This window comes from Daucus carota, chromosome 4 (genome assembly GCF_001625215.2).
Source record: "Daucus carota subsp. sativus chromosome 4, DH1 v3.0, whole genome shotgun sequence".
Taxonomy (NCBI): Eukaryota; Viridiplantae; Streptophyta; class Magnoliopsida; order Apiales; family Apiaceae; genus Daucus; species Daucus carota.
The window spans coordinates 41,490,756-41,509,046 of NC_030384.2; the positions used below are offsets into that span (position 1 = coordinate 41,490,756).

At 36.5% G+C, this 18,291-nt stretch overlaps 2 protein-coding genes and 1 long non-coding RNA gene across 4 annotated transcripts; 1 reads left to right on the forward strand and 2 right to left on the reverse strand.

Moving 5' to 3' along the window:
- The first annotated feature begins 299 nt into the window (after window positions 1-299).
- On the forward strand, window positions 300-2,410 carry LOC108216173 (iridoid oxidase-like). The gene is made up of 2 exons (XM_064092719.1): window positions 300-1,260; window positions 1,502-2,410. The coding sequence occupies exons 1-2, from the start codon at window positions 337-339 to the stop codon at window positions 2,114-2,116; spliced, it is 1,539 nt and encodes a 512-aa protein (XP_063948789.1). The 5' UTR covers window positions 300-336; the 3' UTR covers window positions 2,117-2,410.
- A 3,369-nt stretch (window positions 2,411-5,779) lies between these two features.
- LOC108216785 (uncharacterized) lies at window positions 5,780-6,944 on the reverse strand. The gene is made up of 2 exons (XR_001806146.2): window positions 6,688-6,944; window positions 5,780-6,483 (listed from the first exon to the last, which is right to left on the reverse strand). It is a non-coding gene; the product is annotated as an uncharacterized LOC108216785 (long non-coding RNA).
- A 2,527-nt stretch (window positions 6,945-9,471) lies between these two features.
- LOC108218442 (uncharacterized) lies at window positions 9,472-16,492 on the reverse strand. Of its 2 annotated transcripts, none has more exons than XM_017391374.2 (4): window positions 15,975-16,492; window positions 14,602-14,973; window positions 10,180-14,515; window positions 9,472-9,925 (listed from the first exon to the last, which is right to left on the reverse strand). In XM_017391374.2, exons 1-3 carry the CDS (start codon window positions 16,059-16,061, stop codon window positions 10,217-10,219), a joined length of 4,758 nt encoding a protein of 1,585 aa, XP_017246863.2. In that variant the 5' UTR covers window positions 16,062-16,492; the 3' UTR covers window positions 9,472-9,925; window positions 10,180-10,216. The 2 variants fall into 2 exon arrangements, with proteins under 2 accessions (XP_017246863.2, XP_017246862.2); XM_017391373.2 differs by having other exon boundaries at window positions 9,472-9,933; window positions 15,975-16,491.
- Window positions 16,493-18,291: the final 1,799 nt, after the last annotated feature.

The following is an 18,291-nucleotide window of genomic DNA, read 5'->3' on the forward strand; positions in this document are numbered from 1 at the left end:
TGATATAACCTTGCATTAAACTAATATAATGAATAATTAAACATAAAAAAATTATAAAAAAAATAGCCATACTTGTCACCATCTTATCTAGAAGGCAGATAAATTTAAAACGGCTAAATTCAAAGAAATTTTGTTTTGATTCAATCACAATAGAGTGTTTTACTTTGGGGCAGAACATTGCGTGCCTGCGAGGCACTCTGTGTGATTTGCATCCATTCATTTTAAAAATATCAAGAACCGTACAACAAAAATTTAACATCTTTAATGTTCTATATATATAGAACTCATGCTAAAGTTACAATTATATACTGAAGAAAAAACTGAAAAGGATTAGAAATGGAAAGCACCAGTTCTTTTAGCTGGCTGACCGCTTCTCTTTTAGCTGTAATTGTTACTGTTATGCTGAAATGGATGCATGCAAGCTATTTTTCAGCTAAACAGAAACCACCAGGCCCGTTGGCATGGCCCCTGATCGGAAATATTTTCGATCTCGGAAGCATGCCACACCAGAGCCTATACAAACTTCGGCCGAGATACGGACCTGTACTTTGGTTGAAGCTCGGTTTAGTCGATACTATGGTCATACAATCAGCCAAAGCTGCAGCCGATATGTTCAAGAACCATGACGCCGTCTTCTCTGATCGTAAGGTTCCTGATGCACTAACAGCCTGGAACTACAACCAAGGGTCATTAGCCATGGGCAATTACGGTCCATATTGGCGCACACTACGAAAGCTCTGCTCCATGGAGCTCCTAGTCACTAAACGAGTCAATGATTCAACTGTGATCCGGGAGAAGTGTGTGGAAAAGCTGGTTTGCTGGATAGAACAGATCATTGCATCCTCGCAAGTTGAGGGAAGATCAGGCGAGGTGGAACTGTCCGAACTCTTATTTCTCATGACGTTTAATGTGGTGGGAAACCTCATGCTTTCGAAGGATCTTCTGGATTTATCTTCCACTCAAGGACGAGAATTCTTTGAAGCAATGAACGAAGTCATGAAATGGGCGGGGACACCTAACCTGGCAGACTTCCTGCCATTCTTGAAGCCGTTTGATCCATTCAAAATTAGAAAAAATATGGCTAAAGGCATGGGCGTAGCCATAAATATCGTAAGCAGCTTTTTGAAAGACAGGGGTCATGAAACTATGTCCACGGAGAAGGTGAAGAAGGACTTCTTGGATGTCCTCTTGGAGTATCAAGGTGACCGAAAAGAAGGACCTGACAAAATGTCTGAAAAGCATATAATTATCATCATACTGGTAGTGATCAAAATCCTTTCAATTAAACTTTCTTCTTTTCAATTGAATTCCTAGCTCTCTACATAAAACAAGTTTCGATAGCAATTAATGGACTTTTTTGCACATACAATGAAGTCTAAAATAGTAAAATGCCATCATTTGATTTTGAACTATAAACACTACGGGTTCACCTTAGTTAGGCTGCCTTAATTTGTTGCTTGTTGCATCAGACATCAGTTATTAAGAGCCGGGAATTATGCAGGAAATGTTTTTCGCTGGGTCAGAAACAACAAGCAGTAGCATAGAATGGGCCATGGCAGAGCTATTACGCAACCCTGAATCGATGAGGAAGGTCAAAGAAGAACTTGACAGTGTTATCATGCCTAACAAAAGGGTCATGGAGAGTGACATCGATAAGCTACCATATCTGCAAGCAGTGGTAAAGGAAAGCCTGAGACTCCATCCGGCTATTCCTCTACTGCTTCCACGAAACTCAATGGAAGACACCAATTTCATGGGGTATGACATACCCAAAAGTACCCAAGTTTTTGTAAATGTGTGGGCAATCGGAAGGGACCCTGATGTATGGGAAGACCCCTTGTCTTTCAAGCCCGAAAGGTTCATAGGCTCGAATATCCATTACAAAGGGCAGCACTATGAGTTGCTTCCGTTTGGGTCCGGGAGACGGATTTGTGTTGGAATGGCGCTGGCTTACCGAGTTCTTCACCTCAGTTTGGCCACCTTGCTTTGGACTTTCGACTGGGAGCTTGGCAACTCCCTTACTCCACAGACTATCAACATGGCCGAGAGGACTGGTATAACACTCAGAATGTCGGAACCTCTTAAAGCAATTCCCAGAAAAATCAATCGAACGTGATGGCCATTACGTGTTCAGAGAGACAATGAAGGTGATACGGACATTTGCACATTACAAGGCTGCTATGTTGTCAAATATAATTTCAATTCCTAGAAAAAATGTCTACGTACTTGATAAAGTTTCTTCTTCTATATTATCGCAAATAGATGTGTGTCTAATTATAGGAAAGAAAGTCTTCTTTGTTATGTGTAATGCAGATTAGCCATCAACAAATAAGTGCACTGCAAGATTGTTGTGTAATGCGGCTGTGATTCATTTAGTATTATAATATTAAGATACATATTATTTGTGAAATTTTTTGACTTTGTTATATTTATCTTTTAAGTTAATATCTCACATTTTCTATTTTATTCTGTCTTATGTTTTTTAATTTGGAAATCATCCAAAAATAAATATCCAACTTTGAATTACACATATTATCATATAATTTGAATTAGAAAGAGTAACTTTTTGAAAATAATTTAACATAAAGTTGTGCCCATACACACTAATTTTGGGTTTGGGACCTTGTGATGGTACTAAAAGAAATTAATGTAAATGAGCTTTTATTATGACCGAGCTGTTTATCTACTTACGATATATGAGTTACTGACTTACTGCTGGCAGAGTTAAATATGTATTTTATAATTGAAAAAATGATTCACACTATTTTTCACAAAAAAAAAATCATTTTCTAAAATATGTTACGAGTAATAGTAAAGTGTTAATATCAAAAATTGTTGTTAGGTGCATAATAGAAAACTATAGAATTGAATATAGAATTTGAATTAAATTCTAATTTATTATTATTATTGTTATTATTATTATTTTTGAAGAAATAATAATAATAATAATAATAATAATAATAATAATAATTATTATTATTATTATAATATCCGCGGAATGGCAAACTCCCGATCCGCGAAAAGAGAAACCCGGTTCTGCGGATACTTAAAAACAAAATTAAATCTTAGCCCTTAAAATATAGATCTAAGAGCTCAGTACACGTGTTACATAACCCCTCCCCAGCATACGGTTGTCGGGAACAGGGCCTATGAGTAATGGGTAAATATTAGTGACAAAATTACAGTGTTAGGTGCATGCATGTAAATACTTTAGTTTTCTAGATAAATCGAAATGCAAGTCGATCCATCTATACTATATTATAATAAGTTTTTTTTTTTTTTAACAAAATGCAAATTCATTCCATTAAATTAAAACAAGTCTAGTCGGGACAACTCCTAACTAACAATGCAATCAGGTTGATAAACAATAAAACGAGCTAAACAAATAGCCGCATTGTTTCCAGACTGCTTAACAAACTGAATCCAAGGATTCTTGAAATTAAAAATGAATACAAAGGCTTCTCGAGTAATCCAGCCTACATCAATCCCGAAAATGGTAACTTCACAATTGACCTTCACAATAGTTCCATGGCTGTTGCGGTGTTCAGACGACTCAGTTGTAAAAACTAAGCAATGAGGAACAAGGGTCCTCGAATAATGAACAACTATAATTTGTGAAAGGTGAGCACATGCGATCGCCACCGTTCCAAGCATACCCCAGCTATCTACATGCCGGAAGCCAGCTATAGACATGCCGAAAGTATTAATGATGCGATAAGCCAGATCTCCCAAAACTCCATCACAATCATTCTCATTGATAACACAAGACGACATATCAACGTAGAATCACCCAAGAATGGGGTACTAAATCAACACACGCCAAAAGGCGAGACGGGAAAACACAATCGGATCTTTGATTTCAAAATATCTGATTTATTCAGAAAGCAATCAAGCCCAAACTCAAATCCGAAACAGATCCGAGAATAAAACTCGATTGGAATCTTCGAGGTTTAAGCAACACTCGATTTTATTGAAAAACAAAAAACTAGTAAATAGTGGAGAAGATGGGAGAGCGAAGATGATTTGGTGGATGAAGAGGATGAAGGTGAAGAATGGAGAAGTGACGGCTAGTTTTGGGAGTCGACTCTCAAAACCCTAATTTGAGAGAGAATAGTGTTACTGCTTCTTTTGATTTATTTTCATGCGGTACCTCTGACTTTCCCTTAATATTAAGTTAATATGGGTATAATTTGTAATCCAAAATTTTAGTTATATTTTTTGGTTTGGTATTCACCCTCCAAAATTACAAGTCTACAAGATGTGAAGTTCCATTACTTTTACATTGTTAAATAGTTTTAAATACTAAAAAACACTCATTAGCAACACATTATCATATAATATTTTATAAAAAAATTATAATAATATTAAAAATAAAATTATAAATATCCAATTTTGAATATCTTTTTTAACAAGAACCTTCATATAACTCTTTTCAATTCCAACATGTTCTATTTCAATACAAACACAAACTATTACGTAACCTTTTCTAACTCTAATATGTATGCAACAAATATCCTTTTTCATACGTATACATATGAGGATATATGAAATATGAAAAATCTGATTTAAAAATAATTGAATAATAAATTATCACATATTAATAACACAAAAATATTGATAAATAGATAATAAACTGTAAAAGCTAAATTTTCGTGAGAAAATATAAACAATTGGTTAATATAATATAATTAAAATTCAATTCATTAATACTAAAATACTAATGAAATGATCTTAAAATTTAAATAATAAATTACGAATTATATACCTACCCGTGCTTCGCACGGGTTAAAGGCTAATATTATTAATATTCACACTATCTTTTAAAAATGTTATTTTCAATATTATATGTCATACTGGTAATGGGTAGATATTAGTAAAAAAATTGCATTGTTAGGTGCATGCATTTAAACTATATATTTCTAGATCAATCGAGATGCAAGTCGATTCATATTACTTATACATGTAAAAAAAAATTAATACATACGACAAAAATAGTTTATATTTGAAATCCGGAACATATGATTTTTATGTTATGAATGTAACTTAAAATTATTATATGTTATAATATCAATTTATTAAAGTATCTTAAAATTTTTTAATTTGTTATAAAATTTAATTGTAAAAACATATGCACTTCCTTTTTGAATCATCTATGTTTGTAATAACAAATGCAATACCAATATTACTTTTAATCATCTGAGTCACTTTGTTCAGTATGATTGCATAATTATTTATGTAATCAAAACTAAGTGAATTAAAAAAAATTGTGATTATTTCAGAGCTTGTGATAGTTTTGAATATTAAAATTTAAGAGAAAAAATATATTACATAAATTTAGCGATGAATTGAGACGGCATTCGATTCACATTAAGTAATCAGTGATATAAATAGTTTCAATACAATACGGACAAATATATGTATGTGGCTGATACTAAATTTAGTGATGAATTTGGACGAAATTCAGTCCATATTAAGTAATAAGTGATATAAATAGTTCTATTCCAATACGTACAAATATAATATATTTTAGATATATATATATATATATATATATATATATTGAATGCAATTTGTTGCGCGTTACAAATTAAATCGTAAAATATTTGACTGTGTATTTATAATATTCAACTGTCAACGATATCACATAATTTCTCAATCTATTCTAAAATTTATTTCTAAAAATTTCATATTTTATAAATAGCTAAAAGATCTGGAACTCACACTTAATCTAGTTAATAATCTAGTGAATCAATTTAAAATGGAAAAAGTTTGGTAGGAGTTAGTAAGAAGTTTTTAGATATCATTTAATGTAGGAATTGATTCATTTTACAAAATCCCCATGTGAAAATAATCACAAACTCCTATAAATATCATGCAAGGGAAGAACATATACTCTCACCCACAAAATAAAAACACAAACAACAAACACACAAGAAAACCATTGTTGTAACCTTTGAAGATGGCGGAGAAAGGGAAAAATACGCTCGACTCACATGCTTCTGATCACATACCAATACCGGCCCAACCACAAAAGGTGGTTACCGCCGGTGATGTTGGAAGTTCAACTAGTTATTTGACGAAAAAGAGACGAGAGAGACGGAGGAAGAGTGATGCGCTTGGAAACTCGGTGGTGCCTCCTCTTATGATTAGGGCTGGCAATATCGGGTTGTGGGTCGGGTTCGTGTCGGGTCAACATTCTCGGGCAGTATTTTTTACCCAACCCGAACCCGACCCGAAAATTTAATGGGTACAGGTACCCAACCCGAACACGACTCGAATAGATTTCGGGTTACCCGACACGACCCGAAATGACACGAAACATTCACAAATTAAATTCATCAAATATTACAACTTTAATACAAATTAGTGGAAATTCAACTTGAATGCATAAGAAAGTGAAAATCTTCAGTCTTCGATTTAACTTGAAAGCTGGACTGCAGCTCTTAACCAGTCATCTCCATTCACATATTAATTCTCTGCATTCTGCAAGGACAATAACACAATTTTAGAGCATATAAAGAAATCAAGACACTGACTTATTCTTTTTGTTAAAAATGGACATCAACAAAAATGGACCAAGAAATTAAACACATATATGAATAGATCAGAAGACAATAAGATAGTAAATAGGATTAGATAATCAAATCCAGTGGAGAGGGCGAGTGAGAGAGTTCGAGTGAAACTTACCAAATACGAATTCAGGGGAGAGGGCGAGTTTCGAAATCAAATCGGAGATTAAAATCGGAGTGAAGGGGGAGTGAGAGGGGAGGAGATTCGAAAAGAGAGGGAGTGTTCTTGATTTGGAAGAGAGGGCGAGTGAGAGTATGAGAGATTTAGGGAATTAGGGTTGAGAAGGCGGCCGCAGCTTACTCAGATCTGGAAAAAGAAAGAAAATGAATAAGGATCTGTAGGGTTGTTACGGTTGTATATGTTAAGTATAATCTTTAATATATAATATTTAATTTATATAATATATATATGCGGGTTGATTTCGGGTTACCCGAACCCGACCCGAAAATGACCCGATTTTTTCGGGTCAATTTTGGGTCAACCCGAAATCGACCCGAACCCGAAATACCCTGACCCGAATTCGTACTTTGCGGGTCGAATTCGTGTCGGGTTATCGGGTCGTGTCTGAAATTGCCAGCCCTACTTATGATTGTTGTTGCTTCACTGCCGTGGGTGACTGTTGTTGCTTCGCCTCCGCTGATTTATGCACCGCCAGTGTCTCAGGTTGTATCTCGAACACCTGTTGGATTCACTTGATGATTCTGCTAACAGAACCTTGGGCCGTGGGCCCGTGGCTGTCGGCGCCCTCAGGCTTTTGAAAACTGGCAGGCTATTGCTTCAATTGGTTAGTATTCTTTTCTTTTTTATAAACTTATTTATTAATTATTTTTTTAGAGGGTATTATTAGAATTATTTTTGTTGTCCAGTATTATAAAATAAATCACAGCTTTTTGCAAAAGATATTTTTTTAATTTGTATATATGTTACTATATGTGTATTCTTTTTATATATGGTAAAGATAAAAAGGGAACTGATGGTCAAATGGTGGCTTGTTTGCAAATTCCGCTACAGGAGAATTTCGAGTTCATTTGCTCGATGCGTATCCCGGGGAGGTAGACATGTGTTTTGAATTGTTTTGTTATACATGTTTTTGTTAAATATTATATGTGTTTGGCATAATTTATAGAGAGTTTTTTATAGACACAAACTATCAACAACTTTTTACTTTTTTACTTAGTTGGAAGATTTTGATATATAAATATTTTTATGCATGATGGGAACTAATAGAAATTCTCCACTTAAGCAAAAAGTAGTTCTCAGTAAAAAAAATATGATTTAGAAATAGCTTATAAATTGAAAAATATATGTATTTCCAGCTTGTAAATAATTTACGAATCCGATCAAACACACATTATCAATTATTTCAAGATTATATCCTATAATAAATTGTATATGTATTCTAATTTTTTTCAGGACATCATCGGGAAGATCATGTCATATATCCAAGGAGGGATTAGTGGAGTATCTGTGCATTCTGTCAACAACAGGAGTGTTAACAATGTTGCTCTTCATCACCCTGGTTGTTTTGGTGGGGTAATTAATTACGAGGTTCGACTCTTGTGTTTCTTATACTAGAATATAAGATATATATCTTTGTTTGAATCAAGGTGATCTCTACAGTTCCTGAATGCCGTTGTTGCATCTTTAGCTTGTTCCTTGATCTATTGTTCATAGTTTTGTTGCTAATTTGCACATGTTTAACGATCAAATTATTAACAATTCAATTACAAAATTGATCATTCTTCCAACTTTTTTCTCACTTCTTTTTCATTTACATTTTTATAATGTTGCAGGGCCGATTTGAGATCTTGTCCCTAAATTTTCAAATTAATGGCCAGTTTTGAATTTTGAGTTTTAAAATAATGACGTTTTATTATTTTTCATAATTTTTTCCAGAATAATATTCATGTTTTATTTTCACCTTTTAAAATAATGGCTAATTCTCACGTTCTTAGCCTTTTTTAAAAAACAAAAGTAAATTCTCGTCATTAATTTGTCATTTTGAAAATTCGGCCACCTTTTTAAAATGTAGTGAAATATATGACCATCATTCAGTAATTTATTCTTAAAATTATGACAAACTTAAAGCCCCATATAGAATCCTTTAGATATCACAAAGACGTCACAGTAGTTTATATCTTCGATATCTGGCTGAAACTGTGTTATACTAAATTTAGTTGAATTTGATTTTCTTCCTTGTGCATAAGCCCTGAAATCTTTGAGTACTTATCACCATTAAGGATGCAATGGAAATATTGCCGTCTGACCATATGGATGGTTTTACACATATCATATATGTAAGAACATCCTTGGCCACCGAAATGCCATCCAAGTAAGATCATACTTCACTGCTAGCAATTGGTGTAAAAACTTGAATCCAAGTAGAGCCCTGTATAGTCTCAGGCCAAACTAAAAGCAACCCGTGTTAGCTTGTACAGTCTGTCTGCTTTGTCAAGCAAACAAGGGCCAGGAGGATCAAGGTTTCAATTGGTAATTCAAGCTGCCGATTTAAGCATTCTCCTACATTTCACTTCCATCTTATCATTTCAACCAGCTCCTAGACCAAAATTTATCTTTAGTTCTGACTCGATTGTTTATGTATCAGACTCAAAATCGGACTAAGCCAAACACGTAAAAGTTCTCTTTTCTTAATCTATATTACTAACATTATTGCTAACTAGGATCATGTACAACCATAGAAGCCAGCATTTGCAATACTATCAATAGTCCATTCTAAGATCCTAATATCCAACCCCATGCTCCTACCAACAAACTTTCTATAATCAATGCCTACATGTTGACATAGCTTCATATTAGTAGCATACAAATTGGAATAGAATCAGGCTACAAATGTCATCTAGACTTCTTTTCTTCCTGACATGAGCTACAGGCACATAAACATAACACCAACAGGCACCTATGAATGCACTTTATCATCAACATTTTCATCTATGTTTTAAAAGAACCAAAATTTGAAAGTCAGCACTAGTCTAACAACTATGTATATGACAGATGGTAGAAAGCAAAGAACAATCCACATACAGAACCAGCATCTGCCTCGGCAGTTTATACACCCAATCCTCTTTTAAATTGAAAGAAATGAACAATGAGGATGTGATTGTGAGAATTGGCGCAATACATACATGTCGAAATCTCTTTTCCCCTAGTTCTGGACGGAGCACAGGCCTTTTAAGTTAAATATCTACACAGGTTCTGCCAACATTGCAATGCTTGTTGAGTTGGAGCAGTCTCGACCACAAGAGTTCTAGTGAACCTAACACATATAGTGTGTCCCGCACAGCCCTCCAATGAAATTTTAGACAAGAACTTCAAGAGTCCTGTACCTAGATCCAACCTGCACAACTATTGAGTAGCATCAGAATTCAGAACAGAAAGCCTGTGTGTTCTCACATTTCATAATATAATTAATAATAATGAGACCTAGGTATCAATTGACAGATACAAGCGAATATGCCCGCCCACTATTGGCCTGATTCTAGAAAATTACCTATATGCATGCATGAGTCACCAGAAAAAACAGCAAATAAACTCTTCTTCCCAAGGGAATGAGTGCAACCTATACTATACAATAAACAGAAATGTTCTCACCAGCATTCGAAGGCTTCATGCATATTACTAACATGTCCTACTGCCATGGAGGATGTTTGTGGTTAATCCTATCTCCGTTGAATCCCCCATCTGGCTCCTTTCTTTTAACCATCCCTCCTGCCATTTGTTGATACATCTTCAACTGCTCATCTGGTAATGCCTGTGAAGCAGTAAGAGGAAGCTGCCTCAAAGCCGAAGGCAACCTTTCCTCTCTCCTGTCCAGTTCTGTAACTCCAGGCCCTGCATTTAGATCTAAACCCTGGTCACCCCATTTTTTACTTTCCGGGACATTACTAGTACTTCCAGGAATGCTCATCACGAAGGGTCGGGAATAATGAGTAGACCCCATGCCCGTAGGTCTCATCACCTGTGGGGGGATAGCAGGTAGGTAATGTGGGCCACCAGATGATGATTCTGTGAATGGTGTTGAAACCCCAGAATACGAATTGGATGACAAGGGAAAATTGGTCTCAAATGGGAATAATCCAGGATACTGAAATGGGATATTTGGTGTGTAGCCAACTGCAGGAGATGATGACAGGACGGGACCCCTATAAAGTTCAGGATTGAATGAAGTGTTTCCAGGTGGAAGCATAATTCCCTGTGAATTTGCTGAAGGGTGAGTGAGATAGTTTTGATCACCTCTACCAGGAAGAATAGGAGGCATTGCTAAGGGAGAGTATGAGACTCCAGGAGGAATCCAGGCAAAATTTCCAAGTTCCATGTTATTCATTCTGACAGGAGGAACTGATGAAGCAAAGGGAATACTGTTTTTAGCATGCGGTGCAGCTTCATAACCCCCTTCATCGGGACCAGGTCCATTGTTCAAATCAAAGTCCCTCGATGTGTTCGACTCAGCACCATATAAAGATGGCCTTAGAGGCCTCTTTGGCATTTCCGTTCTACAGCTGCTAACTGAGAAGTGACCAATTTCAGGACTATCATCACATATGTTCAAATCAAGATTAAAACCAGCGCCAATTTGTTCACTGCGTCTAGTTTCTGAGGAAGTTGCAACAGATTTTTGAGGAGCCACTTCCTCCATAGCTCTCTGATCTGGTATGTTCAAATCAAAGTCCAAAAGTGGGCGACTTTGTTTAGTCGCGGAGCTCCCAACTAAAGGAACACTAACTGTACATGGGGGATTGTCCAGGTTCTTTCTAGGTTCAGCAGGTCGAAATGCACTGGTAGCGGCAGAACCCCTCCAACCCAGTTCACCCTTTAACCTCAACGGATTTTCTGGAGGGACAAATGGACCTTTAGCAGCAGAAGCAACGGTAACTGAAGGACGACCTTCAGCCAATGAGATGGGAACTGGTGAAGTGAAAGGTAAAGGAATGGATGATACATTTCCAGAAGCCGGCAATTTATCAAGATCCCCAGAAATTCCATCGTCAATGGGAAGACCTTCATTCAGATCAAAGTCCACCTTTACAGTCGATTCTGACACAGAAGCAGTAACAGTAGAAATATCAGGAATGGAAGTAAATTCTTCTGCTACTTCCGACTTGCTACCACTAGACTTGATCAGTTCCTTGGATTCCTGGACAGGTAGTGCAGTAGTCTTAGTAGGAGATGCACTAGGATGCAAATTATTAAGATCATTCTTTTCTGCAATTCCATGAGAATTTTCACTCATCTGGTGAACAGTTAATGAGCTTAAACCAGGGGTTTGGTCCTCACTTTGCGTTGTCTGTAATAGTAAATTCATTTCACCATCCTTTGCAGCTTCTGGCTCCCTGTTTCCCACTGTACTAGGTAAACCTGGCAATTCAGTATCTTCCATTTTTCCACGCATACCAGACAACTTTACATTTTTTTTGTCTTGGTCGCACCTATGGGAAGATGAGCAAGATGGTGATTCTTCATTAGCTTTGACCTCCAAGTTCTTAAGTGTGGCTGCACTATCATGTGGCACAGGTACCCCATTCACCTCAATAGTTTCATTAGATATATCAGTTCCCACTTCAGGTTTCGAGCTCGAGGCATTAACATCTCTTGTCCGGGTGTGAGTCGGCTTCCGTGGTTCCTGAAACTGGTCAACTTCATCAGAAGCTGCATTAACATTTTTCTTAACATTTTCAGAAGACATGGTTGCAGTGTCTTCCTGGACAGGTTCATGCGGCCTTTCATGAGCTGTTGGAACAGGTCCATTGCAAGCTTTTAATGCTGCGCCACGATCCACATTCTTTTCTTCACAGCGCAACAAAGTGGTTTTGCTGTCCATGGACAACTTCTTTTCCATGTTCACATCAGTGCATTTTGCACTAGAATTTGTATGCGAAGAATTTTTAGAGCTACCATGACCTATAACAGCACCATTTGACACTTCTCTGCGGTGATCTTCATTTTTATCTCTATCTTCATCAGTATGCCGCAATCTCATACCATCCCCGGAACAAGATTCTTCGGGTAATGAAGACTTTTTACCAGAAGATCCAGAAGGTGAGACATTAGATCTAGATATCTCTCCAGCTGCAACACTGGCAAGCAAATTCATTCCAATATCATCCCCAACCGATGCATTTACATTTGCTTCAGAAACCTTTACACAACTATCTACCAGTGCATTCATGGAGCTGAACAAAGCCTCGTAGGATTTCCCTGATTTTGCTGCACTCCTCGAAGGAGAATGAGTATCTGTAGGTGTTTCTGTCAGTTTGTCAGAGCATTCTCCGCCTCTGCTCTGTTCATCAGAATTTAGACCACCAGATGCCATGTTGGCATCTTCGGAGATGGGCAATCCATCTTTTTGCTGATTTGTGTCCACAGTCACATTCAGAGCACCATTCCTTTGAAAAGTACCCATTTTTCCTTTTACTTTCCTGTCATTTCCTACAGGCTCCTCAACTTGCATCGATGGAGAACCCTTACCAGATGTTGCAGAAACGTCTTCCGCAGACCCACCACTAGCACTACATGCAGGACTGCGAGCAGTGTTTGGCAACCGAACAATGAGCCTCCTGCTGTTACCATTGTCCACATGGGGTGCATCAGGTGTTCTTTCAGTTGTTAATCTGGTAGGAGATAACTTTTCAGAAGACAAATTCCTATGTTCAGAACTCATCTTTCCAATACTAGTTTCTTTTTGAGTCCCTTGGACAACTGTTCCGTCGTTACAATTGTTTGACTTCCTATTGCGTGAAAGACCACTAGACGTCCTATTAACACCAACTGATACAGAAGTTGAGCTCCTTGCTTCTTCCCTGCAAGAGATTGTTTTTCCATATTCACTTGAACAGGACTGACTATTGTTTTGGGACTGGCTAGAACTATTGCTTTTGTCCTCTTTAATGGTTGTAAGAGGGGCATCAGAAGAACCTGCACCAACCAATGCCACAGTACTCAAATCCTTAGTACTTGCAACTTCTGATGCAGTCACTGACTGTTTAGCTGTGCCAGGAGAACCAACAGACAACTTCTCACTAGTGACAAGCTTAGCAGATGGAATTTTAGAAGCACCAGTTTGTACACTGGAATTCATAACACCGGGCTCAGTTGGTTCTCCATTTCGACGACCAGCAACATTAGAAACTTCAGAATTCAAGGATTTAGTTGGCCAAGAACCACCACGACTTGAGCCAGACTTTGCATCGATCATATTCATTTCAGCTTCAACTCTTTTCTTCCATGTGTCAACTAAACTCCTGGCTTTCTTCTGTATCTCAGAATTCCTGTGAGTACGTAAATGATTCACAGATTTCCCAATGTTACATGTTTGGAGTGCATGAAGGTTTACTGGTAGTTTATCTAGTGCTCGGAGCAATGACAAGAGAAATTCGTCAACAGATTTATCACCTTCTTTCGGACTACTGTTATCACCAAGTTTTCCCTTGTGAGCCTGCTGGAGCCAATCATCCAACACGGGCAAACCCCTGAGCTGAACAAACCTAGTAAGACAATCAAATCTATCCGTTACAGCTATTACATTTGCCAGTATGATTCGACAAGCTAAATCTAGCTTTTTCATTGAACTGTCAGGTTGCATGAGTTGCACCAATTTATCAACCCCTTCAAAATCTGTGAGGCCTCCTCTATCTGTTATCTTAGCAATCTCAAACTTTAAAATCTGATCTGGTCGAAGCTGACCAGAATCCGCATCGTCTGCTTTGCAAGTACGCTCACGTTTCACAGAATCAGATCCTTGAACAAGTAGCTCTCTTTTCTTCCCTTTAGCCTGAGAATGATAAGAGGATGAACTGTTCGGAGCGCTATCTGAACTAGGCTTAACTTGTGGACCATTTAATGCTTTCGGAGAACGACCTCCTGGCTGTGCAGCTGCATACATATCTATGTTTGTTTTGTCTAAGAGTTGATCTACTTCTTTCTGGTGTTCCTGAGTTGAAGAAGAATAGCCTTACAGTCACGTGCACAACAATCATGTATGTAAAACACAAAAACCTAATTGAATTATATACTTACCTTAACATAATCTCTGTCGGTAAACCACCGTAAACACTTTGCTTCGGTATCATACACTCGTCTACACACAAATGAGGATAACCCTGAAGGAAGCTCAACACCTTTACGAAGAAATGCAACCTTACACCGATGGAGTAATGATGCAGCAGGTATCTCAGCTTTGTTAAAAGAGTAAAACACCTCGTTGGGTGCTGCTTCAAGCGGAAGACCTTTTACAAGCTTTACGTAAGCAGGCCGATAAAGCCAACTAACAGACAACCTCAAACCTTCTTCTTTGCTTGTAATTAATCTATGGATCATTCCAAGAAATGGGGCCGAATCTTTGGGTGCCTTAAAAAAAGCACAATCGCCAACAGATATCTTGATTCCATCCTGGAAGATGTCAAAGTTACAGTAAAGTTAAAAAAATGGACCAATACACACACACATATACAACCTCCACATAAAATAATCTCCAATTTAATTACAAGAAATGATCCGAACTGGGGTCATTCTAGACAAGAATTACCTCCAAAATGCAATTTAGGTAACATTTTCAAATGCCCACATGCAGAAACTATACCTTCGTATATTAAGATTAAGTATATAGTACTTATATACATATACTCCTGAAATTGTTTGTCTCAAAACGACAATAGCATCACAACAATAAAAATTCTCTACAATAATGCTTGAAGGAGAAAAAATCACAGACACAATAAATGACATTTCAACTATCACGAAGAATAAAACAAAACGTGTGTCATGCGTATCATCTTCCAAGAAAATCAAAGTCTTTGAATTGAGACATACGGTTTGCTCAAAAAATCAACCTTATAGATTATAATTTGTTTTACATGCAATTTTTTAAAGTAAATATTAATTAAGTGCTAAACAGAAATTTTCGATTTAGTTTCCAATTTCATCTGAACTTGTTTCACATATCCTAGGAGTAGTAATTTGAGGTATATATAGCCATGTAAATTCCAAACTTATCTGAATTAATCTAAACTTCGGTTCTCGGTCTATTCGATTCGGTCTGGTTTTGGACCGAACGCTCAACCCGGACCATGACAGTAACTAGTGACCAAAACAGAATGAAGTCATAACAATTAAATTAAGTTTTTGGACAATGTGTATCGGTAACTGAATAAAGATCAACTTAATGAACTCAATAACTCTACATATACGAATCAAACAAATTCATTAATTTCATACACAAAAATCACATCATGATATTTGGGGGAGATCTTCGTCCAAAAAAACAAAAAAAGAGACCAAGAGAAGACATAAAATTATAACCCCAACCAAAAACCCACACACATAAATAAACAATCACACACAAAAACAAACAATAGAAATGGAGCGCCCAATAATAATGAAAAAGCTGGGACCTTTGTGAAAGAATCAGCAGTAACTGGAGCAAATTCTTCGGAATGACCTCCTCCGGTCGGCGTGGTGGAAACGGAGACCGGCAACATGTGCCGGCAGTGAGAATAATTTAAACTGAAGTTCCAGCCCTAACAAAAAAGCATCGATTAGCACTGATCCACCATGACTCGATATCAAAACCCTAGCTTTTCTTCATAATTCGTCAATTGGAGCTGTTGCAAAACCCTAGATCGATGAAAATATCTACGAAACAACAGAAATCCCCAAATTTCGAGCGAAATAATCGGAGAATCGGAGAGGCTAGGGTTTAGGTGTAAGCGGAGAATAATTCGATTAAATTATAAGATCTAGATATATGTATAGAAGAGAGATGATCGGAGAAAACGATATTCAGAGATTTCAGGGCACCGGGGATTTCGCAGAGAGAGAGAGAAGGAGAGAGAGATGAAACTACGCGAAACGGCGAAATAAGCTCGCTCTTCTGCTGAGGAAGTCTTAAAATGAAATCCAATTTTGGTACTACTGAGATAACGTCATTATTACGTTCTTTTTATAATCCCCTCCTCTCTTTTTCAACTCCAGAATATACATTTCTCGGTCATTCGAAATTTAACTATACCAGCTAATCTCGTTATTATGATAAATATTTCCTTTCTATAAAACGCATTACGGTTTTGATTTTGATCTTTTTGATCGCAAGACTTGATCAGTACCAAAGATGTTAGTGATACGGCTGTATAGATCAATTATTCATATTTAAGTATCGATATTTTATTTTTTTTGCCATAAAGTATCGATTTTTTTAAAGATATTTAATCACATCTCCATAATTTGTGTCGAGAATAGAATCATAAAAATTATTCAATATTCTTGTGAAAGAGATACTCCTAAAAAATATAAAATCACCTGGTTGGCATATTGTGCAAGAGTCTAACTTTCTCCTAATCTTCTTAACTCGAGTATTCAACTGATGAGCGTAATTGAAGAATTCAACTTTTCCGGACCTAAACTTTTGAGATTGAAGTGTCGAATCTAGACAGAAGTCGACATTGGATACAAGAAAACGGGGGCAGCGAAGAATCAGTGAACATGACCCTTCCACGGACGCGTCTAAGTGTGAGTAAAAGAATTGAAACACGGGCTCGATCTGAGCAGGATGGAATTTGGCGGAGAAAATCATGGGACAGAGCAGGGTAAGAGAATGGATGGGTAGATCTAGAAACGTATTTTTGCAATCTAATCGCTTGTATGTTCTAAAAGATAGTTTAATTTGCAATATTATATGCAAGTTGGTATGTTTGCAAGTAAATACCTAAAAATTGGTATATTTGTCAAATTCTCTTATTTAAAGACTATTATTGAGAATGAAAGCAAAAGAAATTAGTATGCGAATATGTAAACAATCATATATTTATTATTATTCTGCTTGCATATGTGTGTGTATTAAAAAAATGGTTTGGTTTATATATTTGTTATTATTTCTTGTATATATGCGTGTGTATTTCAAAAGAAGTTTAACTTATTTTCTTTAAGTAGAGTGTAAAAACTCATAGCTAATATTCATTCTCAAATTAGAAGGGAACAAACTTAAGATCTGGAATTAGCGGGGATAAGCCTTTAGGGTTCAGACGATCCCACCACCTTCGAAGGAAATTTGAATTAATTTCACCCTCATTATCACATTATCAACAGAACCAGATAACTTATGTGAATTCAAAAGATAATTAATTAGCTTCGAAATAGTTCAATCAAAATAGAATAACGTAGAAAATTAAGAAAATATCTTGTTCAGAATTTAGGCAGTTCAATTTGTTTAGGGAAAGTCTACAACCTGTTGCCATCACGAATTCACTATTTTCCTCAGTAATGCTAAACAAGGCTTAAATACCTTCCGGCCATCGAAGTATGGTCCGTTATACACACTTGCCATCAAAGTTTGAAAATATACGGTTCGACCATCCACCTTTGAACATACGTATCCCCAACCATAACCCCCCAAATAAACCGAATCAGCCCTCGTTTGACAGGCACTTGCGGTTGACAGCAATTACAATACACTTGCAAGCAACTGTAGCAGGTCCAGAGTCCATATTTAGTCATTTCATAAGCGTAGAACTTAATAGCACTCTGGGGTGAAACCTTGTTATTATTAGTAAAATTTATTTAAAATTTTTATATAACATAATTACTAAATTTAATCAATAAATTTAATAATATTTTAAATTAAAAAGATTCATTTCTATGCTTAACCAAATATAAAAATTATATTTTATAATAGGAAAAATATTTATATGCAAAAATAAATCTTATTATTAAAAA